The sequence below is a fragment of the Plasmodium cynomolgi genome, chromosome 6 (genome assembly GCF_000321355.1).
Source record: "Plasmodium cynomolgi strain B DNA, chromosome 6, whole genome shotgun sequence".
Lineage (NCBI taxonomy): Eukaryota > Apicomplexa > Aconoidasida > Haemosporida > Plasmodiidae > Plasmodium > Plasmodium cynomolgi.
Genome location: NC_020399.1, coordinates 259987 through 284040, shown reverse-complemented (window position 1 = coordinate 284040; position 24054 = coordinate 259987). Strand labels below are relative to the sequence as shown.

The following is a 24054-nucleotide window of genomic DNA, read 5'->3' as shown; positions in this document are numbered from 1 at the left end:
AAAAAAAAAAAAAAAAAAAAAATTCACGGAACGATTCATTTCCCCCAATTTTGCGCCATAGCGATGTACATGGTCTGCATTTTCTTTGCAGCGTTTCATTGCGCCTACGTTATATTATCAGCCTTTTCTATGCATTTCCCCCTTTTTGGTAACGACGTAAAACCTAGCGCACGTTTATCCGCGCGCCCATCTGCTTACCAATTAGGATAATGTCATTTGTTCAGAGTTAGAACGGGTTACTCATTTTCTACATGTCGCCACACGCAGCCACGTGTATGCGCGCTTTTGCAGATGCGCCTACGTACGTGTATACGCGCATACACGTCCTGCATGTGGGAGAAGGGCGGCACCCTGCCATCGCGATGCTAGCCTCTGCCAACCTCTGCCGACCTTTGCAAACGCTTAGGAAAAGATTAGGCAAAGTTTAGGCGAAGTTTAGGCGAATGCCCAGCTGAACGCCCTGCCCAAAACAGTACATACGACGGCGCGGTGCCCCCCTTGTGATTATTTTTTCCCCCCCACCACTTCTTCTGGCCAACGACTGAAAAGTTACCTATTTTGTGATACTCCCAAAAAAATTTGCGAGTTTCTTTTAAATAGGGGCGGAGAAAATTGGCCGTTTTTTTCGGTTTTGATTTTTGATTTTTTATTTTTCCGTTTCGCCACTTGGCCATCCGCCTTGGCCATTTTCCGTGGCCATTTTACTGCTCCATTTTGCTGCTCCATTTTGGCTTGCCATTTGGCCATTTGAATATTTCACCGTTTTCTTATTTTCCTGGTTTTTCTTTTTTCCCTTAACCGGCGCTGCATGCGCAATTTTTAAATTTCCTTCGTTGCCGCGTCGCCCGCTTTCCACGCGGACTTCTTGTGGATTTCGCGGCGGAGAGGGCGCGTCATTTTGTGCGTTGCGTGCTTATGTGCTCGTGTATGTGAGCACGTAGGCACGTCCATGCTGCATATTTCCGGTGCTTCGACCGAAACGAGTGGGCAAACGGAACAGGCGCCTTGTTCTGCTTTGCCATTTGCAGCCGCGTACAACTTGCTCGTAGTAGGAACGTCGACTCATGCGCACAACACATGTGTGTGTGTACATATAAGTATACTATTATGCATGTGCGCTATCGACCTCCTACAGTGCGCGGCCTTTTTTTTTTTTTTTTTTTTGTGCCTTCTTTTTAATTAGTGGGGGCACCGGTGGGTATGCAGTAAACTGATTCGTTGCTGAGGCCCCCATGCACAACGTAGATGTGCATCTGGAGAGAAGTTACTCAGGTCTGCACGCATCCGTTCAGTGTAGCGAGTCAGCCAGCGCTCCCACGTCCCCTCTTCCCCACTTTATTTTTATTTTTTTTGTGCAAAAGTATTATGAAAGAGGGAAGAGAGGAGGCTGCACGTTTTTGGTTCTTTCTTATTTAAGACTTTTTTTTTTTTTTTTTTTTCGCGCACTGTCCTATATGTTCCCATGTGCGTGTGAGTGAAAAATGCCTATCCCGTACACATAAATATTTTCATCCGTAGACATAGCTGCATCCTTTTTTCTGTCACTCCCCACCGTTGCGAACAATGATTAAGGCACTGTACAAAAGTATCGTAAATTTTTTACTCTCCTCCTTTTTTGAGAACATTGAAGAGAAGCAGCTGCAGACATCGCTGATCAGGGGAAAGGTGCATTTGCAGAATGTGAAAATCAAGAAAAACTTTTTCGACATTTTGTATTTGCCCTACACGATTAAGTATGGGTACATCCGGTCGTTGGATCTGCAGGTAGGCATGCATGCAAGCGGTGTGTTTAAGCGGTGTGTTTAAGCGGTGTGTGTAAGCGGTGTGTATAAGCGGTGTGTTCATAAGCGGTGTGTTCATAAGCGGTGTGCGTAAGGGGGTGTGTAAGGACCCTGTCCTATACGCGTCCTTTGCGCACTCGTTCACACCGTTGCACAGATGGAACGACCTTTTATCTCTTCAACTTTTTATCTCTTCAACTTTCTGTATCTTCAACTTTCTGTATCTTCAACTTTTCACTTCTTCAACTCCCCCATTGCCCGTCTGTACCCCCCCGCGCAGATCCCCCTGCTGTACCTGTTCCAGAAGGCGAGCCTGAAAATCAGCGATGTGGTGATCGTGGTGAAGGAAAAAAATTTCAACGATTTTAATATCGACGAAGAAATAAATGGAATAAAAGAAGCAAAGAAAAATAACCTAAAAATAGAAGACATAAACAACAACGAAGATGATCTAAATAACAAAATCAATAAAGGAATAAATTACCTACTCTATGAGCTGTATAATAATATGTGCATTGATATAGAAAATCTGGAGATTATTTTAGAGAGTGCAGAAAAAAAAAAAAACATTTTAGGATTATCAGTCAAAAGTGTTTCAAGTGTGAAGAGTCATAATAGTGCAAATAAAATAAGTAAAAATTTTTCATTCAGTGATGTGATTTTTTATATGGAGGATGAGAAGGCCAAGTATCTACTTACCAAAGTCATAAAGAAGGAAGAAAAGAAAAAAAAAAACAAAAGGAATATAAACGAGGTGGAAATATATAACAGAATAAAAGATATATGCAACGATTTACATACAAAGAAATATATCATATCAGAAATTCCGTTGATTGTTTTAAGTACCAATTTTTATATCAGTAATTGTAGCCAGTATGCTTACCGAAATGCGAAATTTATTTTTAAGAAGAAGAACTTCTTCGATATTACATGTCCTCATTGTGATAGGTATCTCTATCAATGCAAAGAGGTGAAGAAGGAGAGGTCTCTTTTTCGACATATTTTTCTTGAGAAGGATGAATTAGAAGCTCGCAATAAAAAGCTCTATGCTGAGTTCAACGCGGAGGGGTGCAGCAATAATGGCGAGACACCCTTCGGCGGGTTGCGCCACGTCAACAGGAGGAAAAAAAGGAAGAGAAAGAAAGGGGCGGAAGAAGGGGACGAAGTGGAAGAAGGGGATGAAGTGGAAGAAGGGGACGAAGCGGAAGAAGGGGACGAAGCGGAAGAAGGGGACGAAGCGGATGGAGCGGATGGGGCAGACGGAGGGATGACTGCGGTACGCAGCGACGGGGAGGAGGCCCCGCCCCCCACGAAGGAGGCAGAGGCGAACGCCCCATCAGGAGGAGAGGCACCCCATCTGAGCAGCGAAGCAAATGCACCAATCGGAGAAGCGGAAACCCCCCCAAGTGATGAAGTATCTCACAGAAAGAAACCCAAAAGGAGATCAAAATATAGTAATAAAAGTCTTTACTATCGAATTAAGGATGAAGGAAAATGTACACATGTTGAACAGGTAGACATCCTGGAGGAAAAAATAAATGTGATAGAAAATGAATATATGAGTTTCGAAATTCATGTAGATAAACTAAACGTGAGACTCTCCTTTAAGCATCTCAGTTACCTCTCCGATTTAGTGACGTATTACTCAGTTTATGGCTGTTTTGTGAATGGACTCTACCTAGAGGAGTGGCTAAATATACCAGATGTAAGGGATATTTTAATGTACAAACGAGAGTTAATAAAAAAGAAGAAGAAGGAAAAGCACGATAAAGATTTCATCGAAAAGTTTGAGTACACACACAGCTTCCAAGTTATATCTAATTTGAGGAAACATGCGGAAGAAGCATCTGTGGTGGGTGTCACCGAGAGAGATGTACACTCCATTGACAGTAGCTCCTCTTCGGGGGGAGCCAAACAACAGGGAGGAACTGGCAGCATGAGCTGCAGTAGCAGCGTCAGGAGCAACTCAAACAACAGAAGTGCACACAACGGACGAAGCAGTGGTAAGCTCTCCGTCAGTTGCAGTTTCAGAGTCTCTATTGGGAAGGTTAACTTAAATTTGTATAGCTTTGAGAAAATAACGAAATCTGTGCAGCTCACTGTGGATACGTTTGAGTACCTTGTGAAAAATTACATAAACAACGACTTTGCTTATCACATCCGTTTGAGTGACGCAGGTGTGAACTTCATCTACAAGGGGAGGAAGTACCCCCTGCTGGAGCTCTTCCCGCAGCAGCCGAGGCAACACCAGTCCAGGCCGCACCACCACGGAGAGGGCGCAGGCCACAAAAAGGATGTATTCAAAAAGGGAAAGTGGAAAAATAAGGGTTACCTGTTCAACGCACATTTGGGAAGCGGCCTGCCGTCTGTGAGGCAAAAATGGGATGCACCAAAAGGGGAAGCGGCAAGGGGGGAAGCGGCAAAGGGGGATGCGGCAAAAGGGGAAGCGGCAAAGGGGGAGGGCCCCAAAGTAGAGGCAACCAAGCAGAGTGAGTCACAAAAGGCAGGGCACCCCGACGTGCGTCTTACAAAACAGGAAGAAAATGATAAAGCGGAACAGGAACATCTTAGAGAGTTCATAAGGGAACCTGCACTGACCCTCTTTGTGTATAAAAAATTCGACACCTCCCAAAGCAAAATGTACATTATGTGCAACCAGAATGTACTCCTCACGTTGAGCATTAGGGAAATTCACAAAATCATGAATATGAATTATACGTACAACACAGTAAACTTAGAAAAGAAAATAAAAACGTATAAAAGTCTGTACTACTACTACCTGTTGGGAAAGAAATACTGCAAGGAGTTGTACGTGGCTTCGGAAAAAGATTTCGTCGATATGAACCTGCAGTTGTTGAACAATGTGTATGTGAACTTAGTCTTAAATAAGAAGTACTCTCTTTTGGTACGACTTAAAAAGATTCGATGGAATTCTTTTTTTTTTACGAAAGCTCATTTGAGGAGTCATGTGGATCGGTTGACTATGCTTTCTGAGTATGATGACTTGCATCATAGGGGGAAAGGTCCTGGGGAGGAGGAGCACAGGCAGAGGCAGCACCCCCCGCGGAAGCGGCTCGAGGGGGAGTCAGAGTTTGGCGGGTCCGCCTCCTCCATGGACCTACCCCGCGAGGGACCCAACAGGGAGGGGAAGGCAGAAAGGAGGGCAGAAAGGAGGGCAGAAAGGAAGGTAGAAAGGAGGGTAGACAATAAAGCGAAGAACAAAGCTGACAACAAAACAGACAACAAAGCTGACAGCAAAGCAGACGCGAAGGCGCACATCACAGAGAATGGCAGTGCCGGCTTGGGACCCCCCCCAAATAAGGGCAGTCCCGAAAATGCAGCGGATATGTCGAGCAGTAACCCCACCAAGGGAGGAGCCCCTAGTGGAACGACCCCACCATTACATCAAGAACACACAAACGAGCAATACAATCACGGTCCCACAAACAAATGCACAGTTCATGAAAATACTTCCATGTGTGAAGATAATAAACTCACAATGAAATATAGGAAGCATTATCAAGACTTTTTGCGAAGCAATAATTTAGCAGATGTAGATACGGTAAGGAAAATGGGAGTCAGTAATAATAACTCATGCAGTTTTAGCCGTGAATGGAGTGTAAATGGTAGACCTGTTGATAGTGGACCAAATGAGCAATGCGTTAAAGGAGAGCAGAGCAGTTATGACGGAGGAAGTGAGCATCCAAAAATTACACGTGAACGGTACATCTTGGATAGTCATCAGAAAAACGTAGGAAGCGAAAAAGTGGAGTCCAGTATCGATGTGAATGTGGAAAGGCAACTCAGCGGAGAGGTATCCTCAATCAGGGAAGTAGACCCTACAGAAGGTGATCCCCACGCGGAGACAGAAGAAGAAGGAGATGAAGAAAAAGAAGAAGCAAGTGCCATCACGACCATAGAGCAAACGAGAGTAAGTTTTGAATTCTCCATTTTTATGATTAAAAACAAAAGTGATGATATCATGCAAAACGCTCTCACGAACAAAAACGAAGCAAACAAAAGGTACCTACTAAAGCCACAAAAAATTTATGTAGATCAAATTACTTACAACTCGAATGATAACACAGAGAAAAAAATGACATTTATTCATAGTAAGGACAAACATCATTTAAGTGTTAACATAGATGATAAGACTATCTTTAAATTTGTATTTTATTACTACCACTATGCTAATTATATTGAGTATATTAGTCACTATTTTATGAGTAAGAACGAGTGCAGCTACTTGAATTTGAATACTATCGATATTCGAAGCTATAAGACGTTGCAGATTTTGCTGGAGAACGCGGTGGCGAGTGGCAAGGGGGAAGCGGAAGAGGGAGTGCCTGTGGGGAAAGCCCTGGTGGAGGAGGTGACGCCCGGTGAAGGTGAGGCTTCGAAGGGGGGTGCAAAGGAGATGACTGCTACGGAGGGGGTCTCCAAAGAGGTGACTGCTACGGAGGGGGTCTCCAAAGAGGTGACTGCTACGGAGGGGGCCCCCAAAGAGGTAACTGCTAAAGAGGGTGCCCCCAAAGAGGTAACTGCTAAAGAGGGTGCCCCCGAAGAGGTGACTGCTAAAGAGGGTGCCCCCGAAGAGGTGACTGCTACGGAGGTTCCCCCCCCCAACGGAGGAAGAACCCCCCCCGGGGATGTTCTCGTGGAAGGAAGGTGCGGCGCGGCCGCCCCGGAGGGGAATTCCACCATACAAAGCGTACAGGGTGCCAGCGAGAAGAAGGAACAACCCCCCAAAGGAGGAGAGGCTCATGAGGAAACGCCCCAGCGAGTGCATCGCCAAAAGGATGATATGGAGGAAGACACGAGGAGTAGGAAGGCTCACGAAGGAGAGAGGAGACGCGAAAGAAAGGACAGCCTAATGATGAGCCAGTACAATCGACACGGAAGCCAGCATAGTCGTTACGGAATTAATGAGGAGCACACAGGAAGGGAGTACTCCCACAATATCACCCCCCATGAGGAAAGGAGCACCGGAGGAAACAAACAAGAAGTGATTGCCTTTGTGCAGAAAGCAAAGTTCCATTTTAATAATAACAAAAGGAGCAAGCGAATGATATCCGTCCACTTATCAGATGTGCTCATCTATACATATAACGATTCATGTGTCTCTACCATGGCTGTAAATATGAAGAAAATAAATGTATTAAACTGTCTCCTGAGCGAGACATATCAAAATAATTTCATTTCTTACATAGAAAGAAGAAGTGTGTCCAGTAAGCTGAGTAGGAAGAACTCCAAATATAGTGAGATGAGGAGGACCAACAGTGATGGTACTATTTATTTTTACAACAGTTTGCTCAAGTTAGTAAATAATGGGAACTTCATGTTTTCCTATTCGTGTAGAAATAATGCTCCGAGTGGTCCTCCTGATAAGTTGCAAAATGGGTCGTATGTGAAAGATAGAAGAAACTGTATGCTTTACGGGAAAATTACTGGAGGAGGAGGAGGGAGTGCACTTGGGGTGAGCACAATCAGGGGAGAGAGAGGCATTGATGGAAGACTCAGAGTGGGGGTAGAGGGGGATGAATCCGATGGAGTGCGTTACTTTAAGACGGATAACTATAGGCAGTTATACAATATGTATGCAGACAAAGGGACGAGGAATCTGAATCAAGCACATCAAAATAAGTTAAAGAAGAAGAACAGCACTAGTGTCGACTTCGTTCACACCAGTTACTACAATAACTTGAACACCGATTATTTTACTTTTAATGTAGAGAACAGCCAGGGGGGCGAAGAGACTAAGTTGCTGACCAGCGGAGAGCTAGCTGGTGAGGAGGGGGCACACGCCGGGTTAAGTGCAGAACAGGGCGTGGACGCCTCCGGGGGGGGAGAAGCCTCGGCCAAGGAGAACGTGCGGTATAGGAGTTGCTTGGAGGTGCAGGAAGGAGAGGCACCGTCTGGAGAAGCGTCTGTAGAAGCCCCTGGAGTGACATCTGGAGTGGCGTCTGGAGTGGCACCCGGAGCAGCGTCAAACAAGGCGGCTGAAACGAATGGTGGTAATAATCACCCCGCACAGGATGCGTTGAACGAAAAGGACGACACCAAGGGGGACAGTATCACGAACCCATTGCCTAGTGGATCCACCCCGGAGAGTAATAATTCGAAGGGGGATAGTCACAACGGAGAGAGCAGCCAAGGAGGAGGAAGCACAGAAGGAAAGGCCTCCTCGAAAAATAAAAGAAGGTCAGAATATGAAATATGCAAAGCGAGGGATGTGAAGAGGGCCAAACGAATAGACAGCAACAGTGTTAGCGTCATGGATGGAGTGGATAACAAAGATCGAAGTGATCACCATGGAGCACATTACGAGATGGAAGGAGCTCCACCTGATGGGACAAACAAAAACAAAGACGAATATGAATACGAGGAGGGAGAGAATGAAGAAGAAGAAGAGGAGGAGTTTTATCCAGAAGAGGAAGAAGAGGATGATGAGGAACAGTACCAAATTGTAAAAAGCAAAAAAAATGAGAATATAAAAAATGTGCAGCTTCATTTAGTGAATGCAGAATTGATTGTAGATTATTTGTACTTGCTGACCTTGTATAAATGGATCTGTAAAATGGGAAAGAAATATGACAGGATTAGAAAAATATCTTCATACGCTTACTCAGAGAATAACTCCTTGGACGAGAGTGGCAGTGTGAATTTGAATCCCGTGAAGTATAACTACAGCGCGTTTTTGCAGAACAACAGAATCTGTGTGCCTATATATCAGTTCACCATTACGCAATACACCTTTTACGAGAACGTGCGGAGCAGTTCGTACGTTTCGCTTCTGCCCGTTCTGGAGCTGCACTTTTCCGCGTCCTGCAAGTCGACTAACGGTGAGGGGGCGCTACTGCGAGTTTCTGTGTGTGGCTAGTTGCGCGCCTTACATTTGCTGGCCTGCCCTGCGCAGCTTGCCATTGCTGGTCTATCCTGCGCAGCTTGCCATTGCAGGTCTATCCTGTGCAGCTTGCCTTTGCTGGTCTATCCTGTGCAGCTTGCCTTTGCTGACTAACCCTGCGCACCTTGCCTTTTCTGGCCTACTTTTGCGTGCCCCTCCCGGCGCACCTTTCCTTTTCTGGCCCACCCTGACCGCCTCCCCCCCCTTCCCCTTTCGCGCAGAACACGACGAGGCGACCAAGTCCATCCAAGTGCGCAGCCTCGGGAGCAAGCTCGTGATACCAGCCTTAAACATATACACGCATAAAAAGAACAAAAAGTGCAGCATATGCATCCTGAGCTTCAGCACCAAGGATAAGGGCAATGAGACGATCATAAACGATTTGAGGTTTCAAATAAACGTGAAGAAAAAAATAAAGTACGATGACGCACAGGAGGATAATGACCACAGTAGCAGTGCTAGTAGCTGCTATGAGAACATGAATCTGCTCCCTTACTACTACGACCCAAAGTATAGGTCTCTCAATACATACTTTTCTGCGATGACGCAGCATTCTGTGGACGACGGAGGGGTGGATGGAGAAGGAGAGGACAGTGGGCACTCTTATGGAAAGGAAATCATAAGTATACACAACGACCCCCTCATCATTAATGTATCGCATGATATTTTAAAAAACGTCTTGTTGTGCCATAGCACGTTTATGTGTTTTTTGAGCGCGTGCACGGGGGTGGAGGGGGAGTCCGCTGCTAGTGGAGCGGCTGGCGGTGCGGCTGGCGGTGCAGTTGGCGGTGCATTTGGCGGTGGAGAGGAGGGACAGAAGAGTCTCGTGCAGGACGCGCTTCTCTACCTGTACAGAAAGGCACACGAGTTGCTCTTCGAGTACCATCTAGACGATCTGCGCATCCATTTTTACAACGGAAACAGTCATCGAAATATGCCAATAATAGTACTTAGCGTATTCAACCTAAAGCTCTTTCTGCAGAAGGACGCCCAACACATATACAGCTTCTTCAACCTACACATTAACATAGACGTTTTTGATAGCTACCAGATTATATACGATACTCTGTTAGAAAAAATGGAGATTCTCTTAGCATTTGAAAATGAAAGAAATAATTTAAGTCTGTTGAACTTCAAATTGGAGACCTCCATTATTAATATCCTTTATGCAAATAAGAGTAAAAATATAATCATCGAATTTTTGATTTCGTTGGTGGAGAACGCATTGACGTTTGTGAATTATTATTACTATGGGAATGGCAGCCCTGTGGCATCGGGAGTGGCACCGTCAGTGGCACCGTCAGTAGCAGCATTGGCATCGGGAGTGGCACCGTCCGTGGCACCGTCCGTGGCAGCACTGACGGGCGGGGGAGCGCTGCTCTATGACGACCGAGGAATCGTGGTGCCAAACTTTGCAATAAACAACGCCCTGGCAATTGGAGACAGGAGAAGGAAGAAAAATGAGAAGCTCTCCATGTCCGCTTCACATATGTCATCGAAGATATATAACTACACAGGATTGACAATCAACGTGAGATTTAAACAATCACTAAGGAACAAAATGCAAAACAGTTTCTACAAAAATAAAAATAAAAATAAAAACCGTTTCATCTTTTACGAATTGAAGAAAAACGAACATGGAGGATTGCTGAATGATGAAAATGGAAAGGTATGCGAATTGGTGGTTATTATAAAGCTTTTTAATTATGTATATGAAATTATTGACATAGAAAGGACCAAAAATATTTGCGACATAAGATTCCTGCCAATCATATATCACTTGAAGAGGACAAATAAGAAAAGAAAAATCACCATTAAGAAATATGACCTTACTTACGATACATACAATGAACACACGGTGAAGAATAAAGTTTTTAAAACGTTCATTAAGCTGTACATACAAACTAATATCGATGAGAAGGGTATCGTGTCGATATACTTCTCCTCCAATTTGTATGTGCATAACACTACGAGCAGTCCTTTTGTTATTCTGTTTCACCCCATTTTACATTATTTTTTGCGACACAATGAAGAACAACATCATGCTCAGAACGGGTTTAACGGTATTGATCATATTAAGACGACTAATCGGGAAGACAGACACAGTAGCAGTGGTGGAGGTTCTGTCACTGTTATAGGGAAAAGGGAGAAATACTACTTGCCGCTAATCTCCTTCGTGCCAATTATGATCCTTTTTGATTATATGAACACCAGGTGTAACTGCACTGAGGAACCCCCTGAAAACGATAGCAGCTGTGCAGATAGAGATGAAGATGGAGAAAGCGATTCTGGAAAAAATATCCACAATGTCAGCTCGTGTGTGGAGAAAGAAATGACCGTAAGGAGGAAAAGGAGACGGAAGAATCGCTCGGGGAGCTTCTGCTATGAGGAGGGCAGTCCAATTGGAGGTGGAGAAGCCATAGAAGGACACTCACACTCCTTAGGGAAGAAGAACCCATCTCAGAGGGACGATAAACTTGGAGTAGTAACCCCAACTCAGGGGGGGACAACCTACAAACGAAGAACCCTAACCCTATTGAACAAAAACAAAATGAGTAAAATACTGAAGAGGTTGGAAAAATCCCTGAACGAAAATAGCCAAAGTCATAACCTTAAAAATATTAACTACGTTTATATTGTGAAAAAAGAATTTTACGATTTTTATATGCACAGATATGAACAGAGTAGGAAATGCTACTTTGATTTATTTAATTTCTTGATTAAGAGTGGGGCGAAGAAATTACTTGGGAATTCCTCCATTAAGGAGATCGTGTGCAGGCACTCGTTCGATTTTTTGAAATATAATTTATACGCTCATACGGTCAAGTTGAGGGCCATGAAGGTGATTTGCTACGATAGGAGGGGGGGCCGTAACGACAGGAGTGGGGAACAGGCAGCGAAGGGGGTAGAGGTGCAGGGTGTAGAGGTGCAGGGGGAGATGGTGCAGGGGGAGATGTTACAAGGTGCGCTGGCCCACAAGGGAAGAGGAGACGGGCTGGCGGGTGCCCCCATCGGAGGCGCGGTGGCGCTGAGCCAGTCGGCACAGGAGGCGCTTAGTGGAAGCTGCAGGAGCGGCCTGACCAGGAGGGACTCCCTCTGCGAGGGGAAGACCCTGATGGCGATCATGAGCAATTATGAGAAGGAAGGGGGGGGCATGAAAGGGAGTGTCAGGGGGAGTGTAAAAGGGAGCGTCAAAGGGAGCGTCAAAGGGAGCGTCAAAGGGAGTATCAAAGGGAGTGTCAAAGGGAGTGTCAAAGGGAGTGTCAAAGGGAGCGTCAAAGGGAGTGCCAAGGGGAGCGTCCGAGGGGGCGCGGTCGGTCGGCCGGACAGGCACAGACGCAGGTTGAGCGAACGGAAGATGAGCAGTCTTCTCATCGGGAAGGAGCGAAGGATCTCCACAATGGGGAGCATGATGCTGTACGACCTGGGAAGGGGCCCAATGGGGCGGAAGCGCCTGCGCAATAGTGAGTTAGCGTTCGGGCGGTACCTCCCGCGGGAGGAGGGCTCCCACCGGAGGGGCAGCTCTCAGCGAAGCGCACAACGGAGCGCACAGCACAGCGCAGCGAGTGGAGAAAGCGCCAACGCCGCAGAAAGCGCTAACGCCGCAGAAAGCGCTAACGCCGCTGAAACCGCCGACGCCGCTGATGAGTGGAATCTGGGGGAGAGCGGACAGAAGAATGCCGAAAGAGACTCGCAAACACGGAGCAGCCGAGATGAAGAAAAAAACAAAAAAATAGTGTTCACCGCTCAGAAGCAATGCAACTACAGCAACACAATCATTTGTGAACAAAAAAATTTGGAAGTAAATAAGGTATACTCTTTCGGAATTCTTATCAACTACATATTCGAAGTACATAATCTCATGTTTGAAGAAATAAAAATCGGATACTGTGAAAGGTACGTAATAAATAGTGTTGCAAAGAAAGTGAAGAGAATCAGGAAGGATGTAATTTCTGCTAAGTCAGTGAGTTACTTTGATGTAATTCCAACCTACATTAAGCTATTTTATGTAGTCCAAAGGGATAAATATGTGTATAATTTTTTCTCGAAAAAAATAGAATTACAACCAATGAGAAATACATATGATGATAAATCATTTCAAGTTCAGATGTACATAGGGTATATAAACGATAATGAGAATAACGTGATTTATAAGAAAAAAAGGTTCAAGCTGAGTTACCTTTTATGCAGAAGGAGGAAGACGTCAAATTATGGAAATAAAAAGAAGTATGTATATTTGGGTCCCAAGGATTATGCCAAATTGTGTAGAGAAATTCCCAAATATTTTTTTCTAAATCTAACTCTTAGGAAAAAAAGTAGCTTTACAAATGCCAACTATGATGAGAACAACCTGAAGCATATGGTGGATAGCAACGTATCTCAGTTACTCATCTACTCTGCTTTTTTCTTTCAAAATAATTTATGTAACGATTTGATTGTCAAATCCAGTGGTGGTAATGCACAAAAAATTAGGAGCAATTCGGGGATGTTTTTTGGAAATACAGAAAATAGCAAAGTTGTGTTCGAAATTGTTTGCAACAATCAGATATTCCTTTCGAAGAAAATAAAAATCGATGAGGTTTGTCTGAATAAAAAAATTATTTTGACGAGTAAGAATAAGGAGGAAAATATTTTTCTCTCCATGAGTATAACCCTAAATGGGAAATTTTACAATACAAAGACGGTCACATTGAACAATAGGTATACCATCGTTAATAATACGAATCGGTGTCTCTACGTACAAGAGGTGAACAAAGATTTTAAGATTAGGAAGAAGGAGAAGAAGAACCTCAATTTGAAGTTTCCAAATAATTATTCTTTCTCCATGGAAGGTATGATTAATAAGAAGGCTGTGAATTGCAGTGAACGTCTAGCCGAGCGGATTAATATTGCCCCTAGCGAGGTTAGTGAAGAGTCCAACGTAGAAAGCGGTGGTAGAAAAGGTGAAAGAAATGAGGGAACTGGGGGAGACCTACCCACACGTGTTATCCAAATAAAGCCGTACGAATCGTTTTATTATCACCCTATAAACACAAACAAGTGCCTGCTTAAGTTCTCCTACACGGATATCAACTCTTGCATGAGGGATGAGCAGTTCCTTCGTAGGAAGGGAAGCTATGAATGGATTAACAGCGAACACGAAGCTACCAACCTGTTCAATAATTATTTGAAGAAGAAGATTATAAAATCGAGGAATATGTCGATGATGAATGGGGAGAAATCGGGACGCTTTTCGGAGCGCCGGCAGGACCTCCTCAACTTGTTCTTCACCAGCCCTGTGGATATTGAAAAGGTCGGTAACTTAAAGATTTACCACAAGGCGATTAGCAGAGTGGAGTGCGCCCAATTGGGGACCGACTCACGCGGGGGAAAGGCGGGCAGCGCGCTGGCGCAGGTGCAGATGCAGACGCAGACGCAGGGCAGCATCTGCCCGAGTGAGGGGAACGGCCTAGCGGGAGACACAGTCCTGCTGGTGGGCGGAGACCAGAAAGAGAGCGACTTGCGGTCGAGGCGCAGCGCAGAGTCGTGCGAGAACTTCGTCATCGAGGTTGGCGCGGAGGGAGGAGGGACCGGGGCCCCCTCGAGCAAGGGCGCCACCATCCCAAGCAGCCCAGCGAAGTGCGGTACCGCCGCGAACTACGGTACCGCCGCCAACTGCGCTAACCCTGCTAATCGCACCCACGAGTATCACGAAGAGAGCGTCATCACCGATGTGAATATCGCGCTGAACAGCGACACGAACGTGGAGATAACCGTCTCTATAGAAAAAAACCCAGATACCATCATCTGCAACTTGACCAAGTACTACCTAATATATTACCAAAGAAAGACGAAAAAAAAAATAGTAAACTTATTGAAGCCATTTGGTAGAGAAATTTTTGGATGGTCAGACGTATCGAAACCTAAAGTGGTGAAATGCTTTCTGATTTGTCAAAAAAATGAAGTGTATGTTTTTTCATGCAGTGTGAATATAGTGAAGGAACACAATAACATAGTGTTGAATCAGAATAAAAAGATTAACGTAGTGACCAAAATTGAAAATGGAAAGAGAGTGTTTTGCTTGGAGGAATTAACAAATGATGGAAAAGGTAACATCAATATTAACTCTTTGGGAATACCTTCATCATATGCTTCAAAGAGGAAAGGATTTAGTCGATTCAAAAGGAAGGGAAAAGTCCATAAGAAGATGAACCTTTATGGAAAATTCCAGTCTAGCAAGGAATTTAAGAAGAACCAAGGGACACGTAAAGTGAAAAATGATGAGGAGATGAAAAAGAAGAAAAAATTGACTTTCCTTCATAAGAAGAGATTCAACATTGTCTATATGAGGAAGAAGAATCGGAAGAAGAAGAAAAAGAAAAAAAACAAGTACTTTAGCATCGCGTCGTTTTTTCTGCTCAAGAATATGGACCATTCCGGCAGGCCCAAGGGGGGAGCGGCGGGAGCAGTCAAGGAGGGAGCGGCGGAAGAAGTTAAAGAGGGAGAAGGGGAAGAAGTCAAGGAGGGAGAAGCGGGAGCAGTTAAAGAGGGAGAAACAGCCAACAGGGAAGAAGCTACCGAGGTGGTTATTCCAAAAAGGGGCAACCTCAGCTTCAGCAGCAGGGTTGAAAGGGAGTTGAAGGAATCAGAATGCCCAAAAGAAGAAGGCAAAGAGACAAAGACGAACTCCATTTTGGGCAAAAGCGAAGATAAGAAGTCTCCCCCCGTGAAGAAGTCCTCCTCCAAAAATAGAAAATTTTCGTCGAAAAAATACATTAATCGATTTTTTTATGAGAATTATACTAAGAGGATGAAGAAGAGCTTGACGGGCAAGAAGAAGAAGAAGAAGGAGGGAGGAGGAGGGGGGCGCAGGAAGGACTGCAAAGGGGTGACCCTCCAGGGGGGAGAGGGAGGCGATGAAATTTTAGAGGAGGAAGGTGCCGATGATAAGGACTTCTTAGACGAGGAGGGTGCCGATGGTAACGACTTCTTAGACGAGGAGGATGCCGATGGTAACGACTTCTTAAACGAGGAGGATGCCGATGGTAACGACTTCTTAGACGAGGAGGATGCCGATGGTAACGACTTCTTAGACGAGGAGGATGCCGATGATGATGACCGCCTAGAGGGGGCGAAGGCCCAACCCAAGAGCTACCTAGACACGTATCTGAGCAAGGAGGGGGAGGTCCCCCCCCCGCAGGAGGCAAACCAGCAAACGAAGAAAAAAAAGAAAAGTAAAAAAAAAAAAAAAAAACTGAAAAGGAAGCTGAGCGATTATATACTTAAGAAGATAAAGAAAAATCAGAAGAAACTGAAGGGGCTGAAGAAAATTTACCCTACCTTCCTTAAGGGCAGTGGTGGGGGAAGGCGCAGGAGGAGAGATGATTTGAACTTGCTCATGAGCAGCTACATTGAGGGTAGGGATGACCAGGAGGGGGAGAACGCCAAGGGGGGTAGCATCAGGGGAAGTGCGAGAGGAAGAAGGGGCGGCTCGCTTGAGGGGGAAAGCATGATGGTTGGTGCGATTACCGCTGATGATCCCCACGAGCACAGCGGGGAGGAGAGCGACGGAGATGGTCATGCAGATGGCTATGCAGATGGTCATGCAGATGGCTATGCAGATGGTCATGCAGATGGTCATGCAGATGGTCATGCAGATGGTCATGCACATTGTAATGGAGAAGAATCGCACAGAGATAGCGTAGACTGCGCAGGAAAGGATTCACCCCATGAGGAGAGAAACGCCTCGAAGCAAAATGCAGGCAGCCAAATCGAAAAAAACAAAAAGGAAGAAAAAAAAGTGAAAAAAATTCTTACCAATATACACCTAATGATCAAGGGAATTAAAGTAAGTCTCTTCGAACCCACTTCAGACTACATCATTACTATGGAGTTAAACAATTTAGTGGTGAAGAAAGCATACATGGCGGACATTGACTACTTCAACGTTGACGTAAAGGTAGATAATGTGCTCTGTTACGTGGTATACAAATACCTGAGTGCGTATGCTATTCTCTACATTAACAATGATGTAAATATGAAGAACAGCAACTTGCGTTTTTTTATGAACGAGTTAGAGATTAAACGGAATTTATTTTTAAAAAAAAAGCATCGTGGTAAGAGTGAACAAGCATCCTCTGCGTCATGTGGTTCGTCTGTGTCTTCTGATTCCTCCATCGATGTATACAGCCGAAATGGAGATAAATTGAACAAGTTTTACGACGCTGCGTCCAACACGGAATTCCTGGTGTGTAACTTCCAATACATGAAAAAGTGCGAAACGCTTTTTATAAAATATTTCCTTCTTAGCATCAAGCCGATCGTCATAAATGCGGACATAAATTCGATCACTATTCTTTTTTACTTCTACAAGACGTTCGGTAGCTATGGCAAGAAGAGGGAGGCGTCGGGGGAAGAGGCGGTGGTGGTCAGTGGGGTGGCTGGCGGTTTGGTTGGCGGTTTGGCGAACGGAGGTGGTTCTCACGGCACTTCTCCTCACGGCACTTCTCCTCACTGCACTTCTCCTCTGCGCGCTTCTCCCCTTTCGGGGAGGATCGGCCAGGGGATGGCCCCCGCGCAGGCGCGGCAACTGAAGAAGGAGCTGAAGGACAGCTACCACTCCTCGGTGGATCCATTCGAGACGGTGGAGAGGTCCGCCGAGAGGGAGCTCCACGAGCAGGAGAAGGGCTGGGGAGAGGCGGTTAACCAGGTGGGCGCTTCCCGGGTGGGCGGTGTCCCGGTGAGCGGTGTCCCGGTGAGCGGTGTCCCGATGAGCGGTGTCCCGATGAGCGCTGTCCCGATGAGCGCTGTCCCAATGAGGAGTGTCCCCATGAGTGGCGAACTGCTCGGCGGAAGTCCAATCAGTGGCAGATCAGATAGCGGTATCCCGTTCACCGGTGGCCTCTTCGGGGGAAGCCCTTCGTGTGCACTGGAAGAACGGGCACCCATAAGCGGCACACCGGAGAAAAAGGAAGAAACAAGCAGCAACAAATACGTTTACGTACAATACATCAGTATCGACAAAATAAATATCCTCCTGAATTTCCAATCAGAATATAAAAAGGAATTAACCAGCCATGTCAGTAATTTATTCTACAAAGAGTACATCAGTGCGTATAATAAATTGGGAGATATTTCAAACTGCAATATCTGTTTGAAGAGCCTGTGCAATATTCATATCTTCACGAATTACACTCTCTTGTCCAATTTTCTCCTCAATTTTTATTTTAACCAAACTATTGTAAATATTTCAAATTTGCTGATATCTTTTAATATTATTGGTAGTCCCACGTCTCTCATTGCTCATGTGAAGAAAGCGTTTCGTGAGTTCTACTACATAGTGAATGATGACAGTAGTACTTTGAGGAAGGGACATAGGAGTAAGAATAAAAAGAGACTAATGAAAATGCGAAGGCGTAGTTGGAAGGAGAACTTAGCACAGGAACAGGAGGAACTATACACGAAAATTCAGGAGAAGGGAGATCTGCTAAATTTGTTTGAGGGGTCAAACGAGAGCTCGGTCATTGGTGATAAGGAAGACATTATGGGTAATGAGAGATATATTATGCACCTACTGAATGACTACAACAGCTCTTATGAGGAAAATATGCTTAGTGAGGATAACCATCTCAGCATGCTCAGGCGGAGTGTCAGTTGGGATATGGCGAAGAAGGACTACGACGAGGATGCCTGCAGTGAGAGAAGTGAGAGAAGTGGGAGAAGTGGGAGAAGTGGGAGAAGTGGGAGAAGTCAGAGGAACGATAATCTCGTTAGAAATGGCCGGGGAGGAATTAACCCAGTTGGCAGTGTCAGCGGTGATAGTCACACGAGTGACGCCAGTGATGTTGTGGACCTGTGCGGAGTGGACCATGTGACAGGTGTCGTGGATACGTGTGACCTAGTGGGTATTAGCGGGGTGAGTCGAATCGACGCAGAGGAGGATTTCTGTGATAATGGGAACTACCTCTACAGCAGTAACATAAAGAGTCGCGAGTTGGAGAATCTTGTCATAGACGACAACGCTTCGCTGAATTCGATGCTGTTTAACAATCAGAAGGAGGACCTCATTTTGATGGACGGGGACCGACGCCGGGGGAGGGGCGCTAGGCGCGGTTCGAAGAGGGACTCAAAAGGGGACGCAAAACGGGATTCGAAAAGGGACTCAAAGGGGGACACAAAGCGGGATTCGAAGCGGGATTCGAAGCGTGACTCGAAGCGTGACTCGAAGCGTGACTCGAAGCGTGACTCGAAGCGGGATTCGAAGCGTGACTCGAAGCGTGACTCGAAGCGCGACTCGAAACGTGACTCGAAAAGCCGCTCCGCAAACCGCTCCGCAAACCGCTCAGCAAACCGCTCGTCCAATCGGTCCCAGAACGACACGAAAAAGGGGGAGAAGAAAAAGCGGAGGTGCTTGCCCTCACTGCTGCGCAAGTGTTGGGGAAACATATGTTACGTGCTTCTAAGGGCAAAGCGGCTGTGCATAGGAGTGTACGTGCTGATATTCCAGCTGGTCCTCTCATTACTGTTCTCGGTGACGTTGATCCTGCAGTCCCTAATCAGTCTCATCGAAAAAATTAACATCAATAACGCAGATAATGTATTTCGAATATATCGAAAAAAAGACGAAGGAAAAAAAACGGTGGCATTCAACTGTGTGGAAGAATACAGAAATTTCAACCTGACCAAATTACTCTCCTACTACGTCAGCATCTACATTAACATGATCACCCTAGTGTATTACAACGTACTGTACAAAATAAAAAAAAAAAGAAAGAAGGACCCTTCAAATGAAAATAAATTATTTATGGCAAATTTTAAAGTAAATTTAAACAAGAAAAGGAGGTTATCCTTTTTCTTTAATTTTTTATTAAGTATCGCTCAGATAGTAAATCTGTTTTTTTTTTGACACTTGGTTTTTTCTTGTTATGTTTGCTAACCCTGAATACGTTGTTCCAAAGGGTGCTTCGTTTTTGCGTGGAGCTAGTGTACATGCAGAGGAATAAAAATCAGCTGGACTTCTTCAACAATGCGAATAGAAACCATTTAAATATCGTGAGTTATATAAAGATCCATCAGATTTTGAATCGGTATACTGTGTTGAAGGAACCGTTTAAGTATTTCCTGTCTTATCATGACTTCTTTGAGTTGCCTGCTCTGAAGAAGGTGAGTTATTTTGTGTACACGAAAGAGCTTTTTTTTCACATCCAGGAGAATAGAATTAATTTTTTATTTCGGAAGAACGATTTGATGAAGATCGATGTGATTATAAACACTGTGAGCAACAGCTTCGCCATTAATAGCTACTACAAGCGGCGCGCCCACCGCGCCTCGCGCAAGAGCCGCTCCAGAAACACCCTTTCGAGGAACACACTCTCCAGGAACACCCTCTCCAACTGTACCATCACCATGGGTAGGTCCCGCAGGGGGGAAGCGGCAAGGCGGGGGAGCGGCAAAGTGGGGAAGCGGCAAAGCGGTGAAGCGGCGTCACTCTGTCTCTTCCCCGCTTTGCCGCTTGACCACTTTGCGCGGCAGATCCGCAGCGCTGAGGCTGAGCCCAACCGCATGTGCGCACGTCTGCCCAACCGCATGTTCATACACCTCCCCATCCACATGTGCGCACTTCTCTCCCTCCCCCCCCTGCAGACAACTTGACGTGTGAAGAGCACCCCAGCGGGGCGTCCTCCCTGAGCCAAAAAACATGCTTGTCGAACGAAATCAGAGAAAGCAAAAACATAATATGCTTGCTAAACGGTGAACTGGCTCTAACGAAGAGAAACGAGATAATAAACCTAAAGAAAAAAACAAACGAGCATGATATATCGATAAAAATTACGATCCGAAATAACATGAACGTGATGGAGAACGTGTACTACAGTCCCACCAAGTTTTTCAGATATTTTTCGAAAATCCAGAAGAAATTTAACAATATTTACCTGCCCCTGTCTAAGAGTGCAAATAATGAGGCCAAGTGTAGTACTGCCAAATGTCACAGTGGAAAGAAGGACACTAAGGGTGGAGGGGACTCCTCAGGAAAGAGGAGCCGCGGCTGTCTAGGCACCGGCTGGTGCGCTGTGAAGAGGTACGCCTGAACCCTAAGCCGTAGAAGCCTTCTTCTTCTACCCCGAATGACGATTCGTCATGTAAAGTGTATTTTATTTTCTCCATTTTTTTTCATCCTTTTTTTGCACCTTTTTTTTTGCAGCTTTTTTTGCAGCTTCTTCGCGTGCTTGTCGTTTCTATTCTTGTGTTGTTTGAGGAGACCCAAGGGAGACGCACCTCGACCCAAGGGAAGCGCACCTCAACCCAAGGGGAGTGGCGCTCATCAGAAGCAGAAGGACCCCCAACAGACGAATGAAGGTGCCAAGGAAGAAGAAGGGCAACAGAAAAACAGGAAAGTGCGCAGCAAGGATTACAAGAAAATGGCTCCCAAACATATCAGCTTTAAGCTCAATTTTGACGACTTCCATTCCTGTTTAAATATTTTTGAATGTCTGTGTCGGTTTGTTAACAACAACTAGGGTATATATAGAGAGGGGGGGGGTTCACTCCGCCGTTTTTTTTTTTTTTTTTTAGGGACGCGGGTGTGCACATATGCTTGCTTATCTACTAAGCAGACCTGCTGATGGGGTTCCCACTTTTCGACGGCTGCACGGATTGTGCCGATGTGTAGGTACTACACCCCTTTTTTGGGGACCCCCCTTTTCCTTCCATTTTTAGCTTTTTATTTTTTTTTTAAGTGCCATTGTATTCATGCACTTTGGATACGTGGCCTGGCCCATTTGTACGCTCTCCCTAATGCTCATTTCTGCTCACTTCTGCTCATTTCTGCCCATTTCGGTCCATTTCTGCCCATTTCTGCCCATTTCTGCCCATTTCTGCACCGGAGGGGGGCCCTACCCCTGCTCCCCCTGGTGCTTCTCATTTTTTAATCGTTCCGTTCAGCTTTAATTCCTTTTCAATTTGGGCACCGCCCGATGTTTGTCCTCATCACGCCGTGTTCGTCTCTCGGAGGGGGTCACACCTTTTCGGCCTCACACGTTTTCAACTTTTCCGCCGCACATTTTCGCAACTTTTTAATCCACTCCGTACGTGCAATTTCCCTTTGCGATTGCTTTGTAGGAGAGTTACACCCCTTTTGCCTCCTACTGGGAATAACCATCGCGAGGGTTGGCACATGTGTGTGATGTAAATATGCAGAGTTGTCTGCATTCACAGGCGAATGCGCGTTTGTGGGCGTAAAAAAAAAAAAAAAAATACATATGTATATATACATATATATATACCATATGTGAATAAATACCCAGCGGGTTTGCGAGATCAGCGTGGCAGTGGCACGCAGGTGGGGCTGGGGCGTTGCGCTAGGTCACATGGGTAGTGGCTTGCTTCCCCCTTTTTGGGCCCCCCTTTTTTGCCGCCTTGCTAACACGGAGGGCAGTTCTCAATGACCTTCCGGAGCTTGGGGACGAGTGAAGAGGACCCGATGCGGAAGTGGTTCGGGTGGCAAGCCAAGGCACTGAACACATTCCTCGCCAACAAAACGTAGTAGCTAGCCATGCTAAGGTCCTTTATGCTCCCAGAAACCTTCAGTCCAATTTTGTCCTTTTTCTCCGGATGTTCCTCTAAGTGCAGTTTTATTGCTTTGATTATTGCTTTGGCTGAACTGGGCGTCACATTGACCTGTGCCTTCCCCGTCGACGTCTTCACGAAGTCTGCATTCCCCTCCAACACAGCTAACGTCGTTTGGATAATTAAATCCTCAGACTTCAACACCCCAACTTCAATTATTACCTTAAGTACTTTCTCCTTTAACACCTCTTTAACTCTCTTCGTTAAAACAGTAGCTTCTTCAATCCCTACCTTTGGATCCTCAATAATTTTTTTATAGTTAATCACCAGATCTACTTCATCGACCCCATCACTAACTGCCTTGCAAGTATCTTCAAGCACTTTCTCTATTGGATCTGTGCCTTCTGGGAAATTTATGACACATGCGATTTTTGGTTTGAAGGGATTGATTTCTTTTTTTATTTGTTCATTTATGAATTTTACAAAATGGGGGTGAACGCAAACTGCCGCTGCGAAAGGACACGTTTTTACTGCCTCTTGGCATAACGCTCTCACGTCATCCTCAGTGTCGTTGTCGCCCAGGAGGGTGTGGTCCGTCAGACAGATGGCCGTCCACGCGGCGAACGTCTCTGCGTAGTTCGCCATTCAAGCGGAGAAGCGGCGAAGTGGGGAAGCGAAGAAGCGGAGAAGTAGGGAAGCGAAGAAGCGGAGAAGCGGAGACGCGGCTACTTCCGTGTTCACCCTGCTTCGAAAAATTGAACCTCCAAACGGGATGTGCGCCGTTCACATGGAGTTATCCCCCAAAAGGTTGTCCTGTGTATGCGACGTGTGCTCCCTGTTCAGCGTTTCCTCTGAGATGATGTGCAACCCTTTTGAAGCGCTCGGTTGGGACACTACATACGAGTGGTTCATTTGTTGTGATAAAAAAAAAGCGATTACTCCGTTGTGCAAATGAAGGGATCGCTGTAGACTGCTTTCGCAAGGTGAAGGGGGAAAACGTGGGGAAAACTGAAGTTGGCGCAAAAATGGGGATCGCTCTGCAGAGCCTACACGGAAATAATTCGTTCAGCTCGACGTGATCGATTATTCTGCTGACTTGCCCTTAAACTTAGCTTAACTTAACCTAAATTTGAATTTAAATTTAGCGGTAGCTTTAACTTTGGCTTTAGCTTGAAGTCACGTTTGAGTGTGAATTTTTTTTGGCCCATTTGGAAGCAGTATGCCTTGGGGTGAAAAGCGGAAAAAAAGGATCGATCGTCCTCCCGTCGCTGCCCCGCCGAGGGAACACTAGAGTAGAGCGTACGTACAAAAAAAACGTGCAATAAAAAAAAAAAAGGAGCAACTCCTTCGCGGGGGGGAAATTACGCGAGGGTTTTGCTTTGACCAAGAAGACGACTTGGGGTGGGGAAAAAAAAATAAATAAAAAAAAAGAAAAAGAAAAGAAAAAAAAAAAAAAAAGTGACATAGACAAACGTGCCCCATTTGGCTCAACAAATTTTGCCACTTTGAATGAACTGTAAAGAAGACTTAAACTCCCATGTAAGAAGTTCGGGACATATAGGGACGGGACGAACGTTTTTCCCCTCCCGTCGAATGGGTTATAGGCGCGGCATATGCGGGATATTATTGGGGTCCCTTTTACGCGGGCGCGACGGCGCGTTGCAGAGAAGGCTAAACCTACGTGCCAAAAAAAAAAAAAAATAAAAAAAAAAAAAAAAATACATTTTTTTAAATTTAAAATGGAGTTGTAATTTGTTTGCCCCAAAATTTTCATTTTAACTTTTACTTTCACGCGTTCACTTTCACGCGTTTGCTTTTACTCCT

The 24054-nt window shown here is 45.4% G+C and overlaps 2 protein-coding genes across 2 annotated transcripts; one reads left to right on the top strand and one right to left on the bottom strand.

The window, feature by feature from the left end:
- Nucleotides 1-1563: 1563 nt before the first annotated feature.
- PCYB_061600 (hypothetical protein) lies at nt 1564-21182 on the top strand (the record flags this gene model as incomplete). Its single annotated transcript, XM_004221327.1, has 6 exons — nt 1564-1764; nt 2062-8623; nt 8907-19570; nt 19654-20074; nt 20308-20743; nt 20879-21182. The coding sequence occupies 3 exons, from the start codon at nt 1564-1566 to the stop codon at nt 19568-19570; spliced, it is 17427 nt and encodes a 5808-aa protein (XP_004221375.1). The 3' UTR covers nt 19654-20074; nt 20308-20743; nt 20879-21182.
- A 901-nt stretch (nt 21183-22083) lies between these two features.
- On the bottom strand, nt 22084-22875 carry PCYB_061590 (deoxyribose-phosphate aldolase; the record flags this gene model as incomplete). The annotated part of the gene is made up of 1 exon (XM_004221326.1): nt 22084-22875. The coding sequence occupies one exon, from the start codon at nt 22873-22875 to the stop codon at nt 22084-22086; it is 792 nt and encodes a 263-aa protein (XP_004221374.1).
- Nucleotides 22876-24054: the final 1179 nt, after the last annotated feature.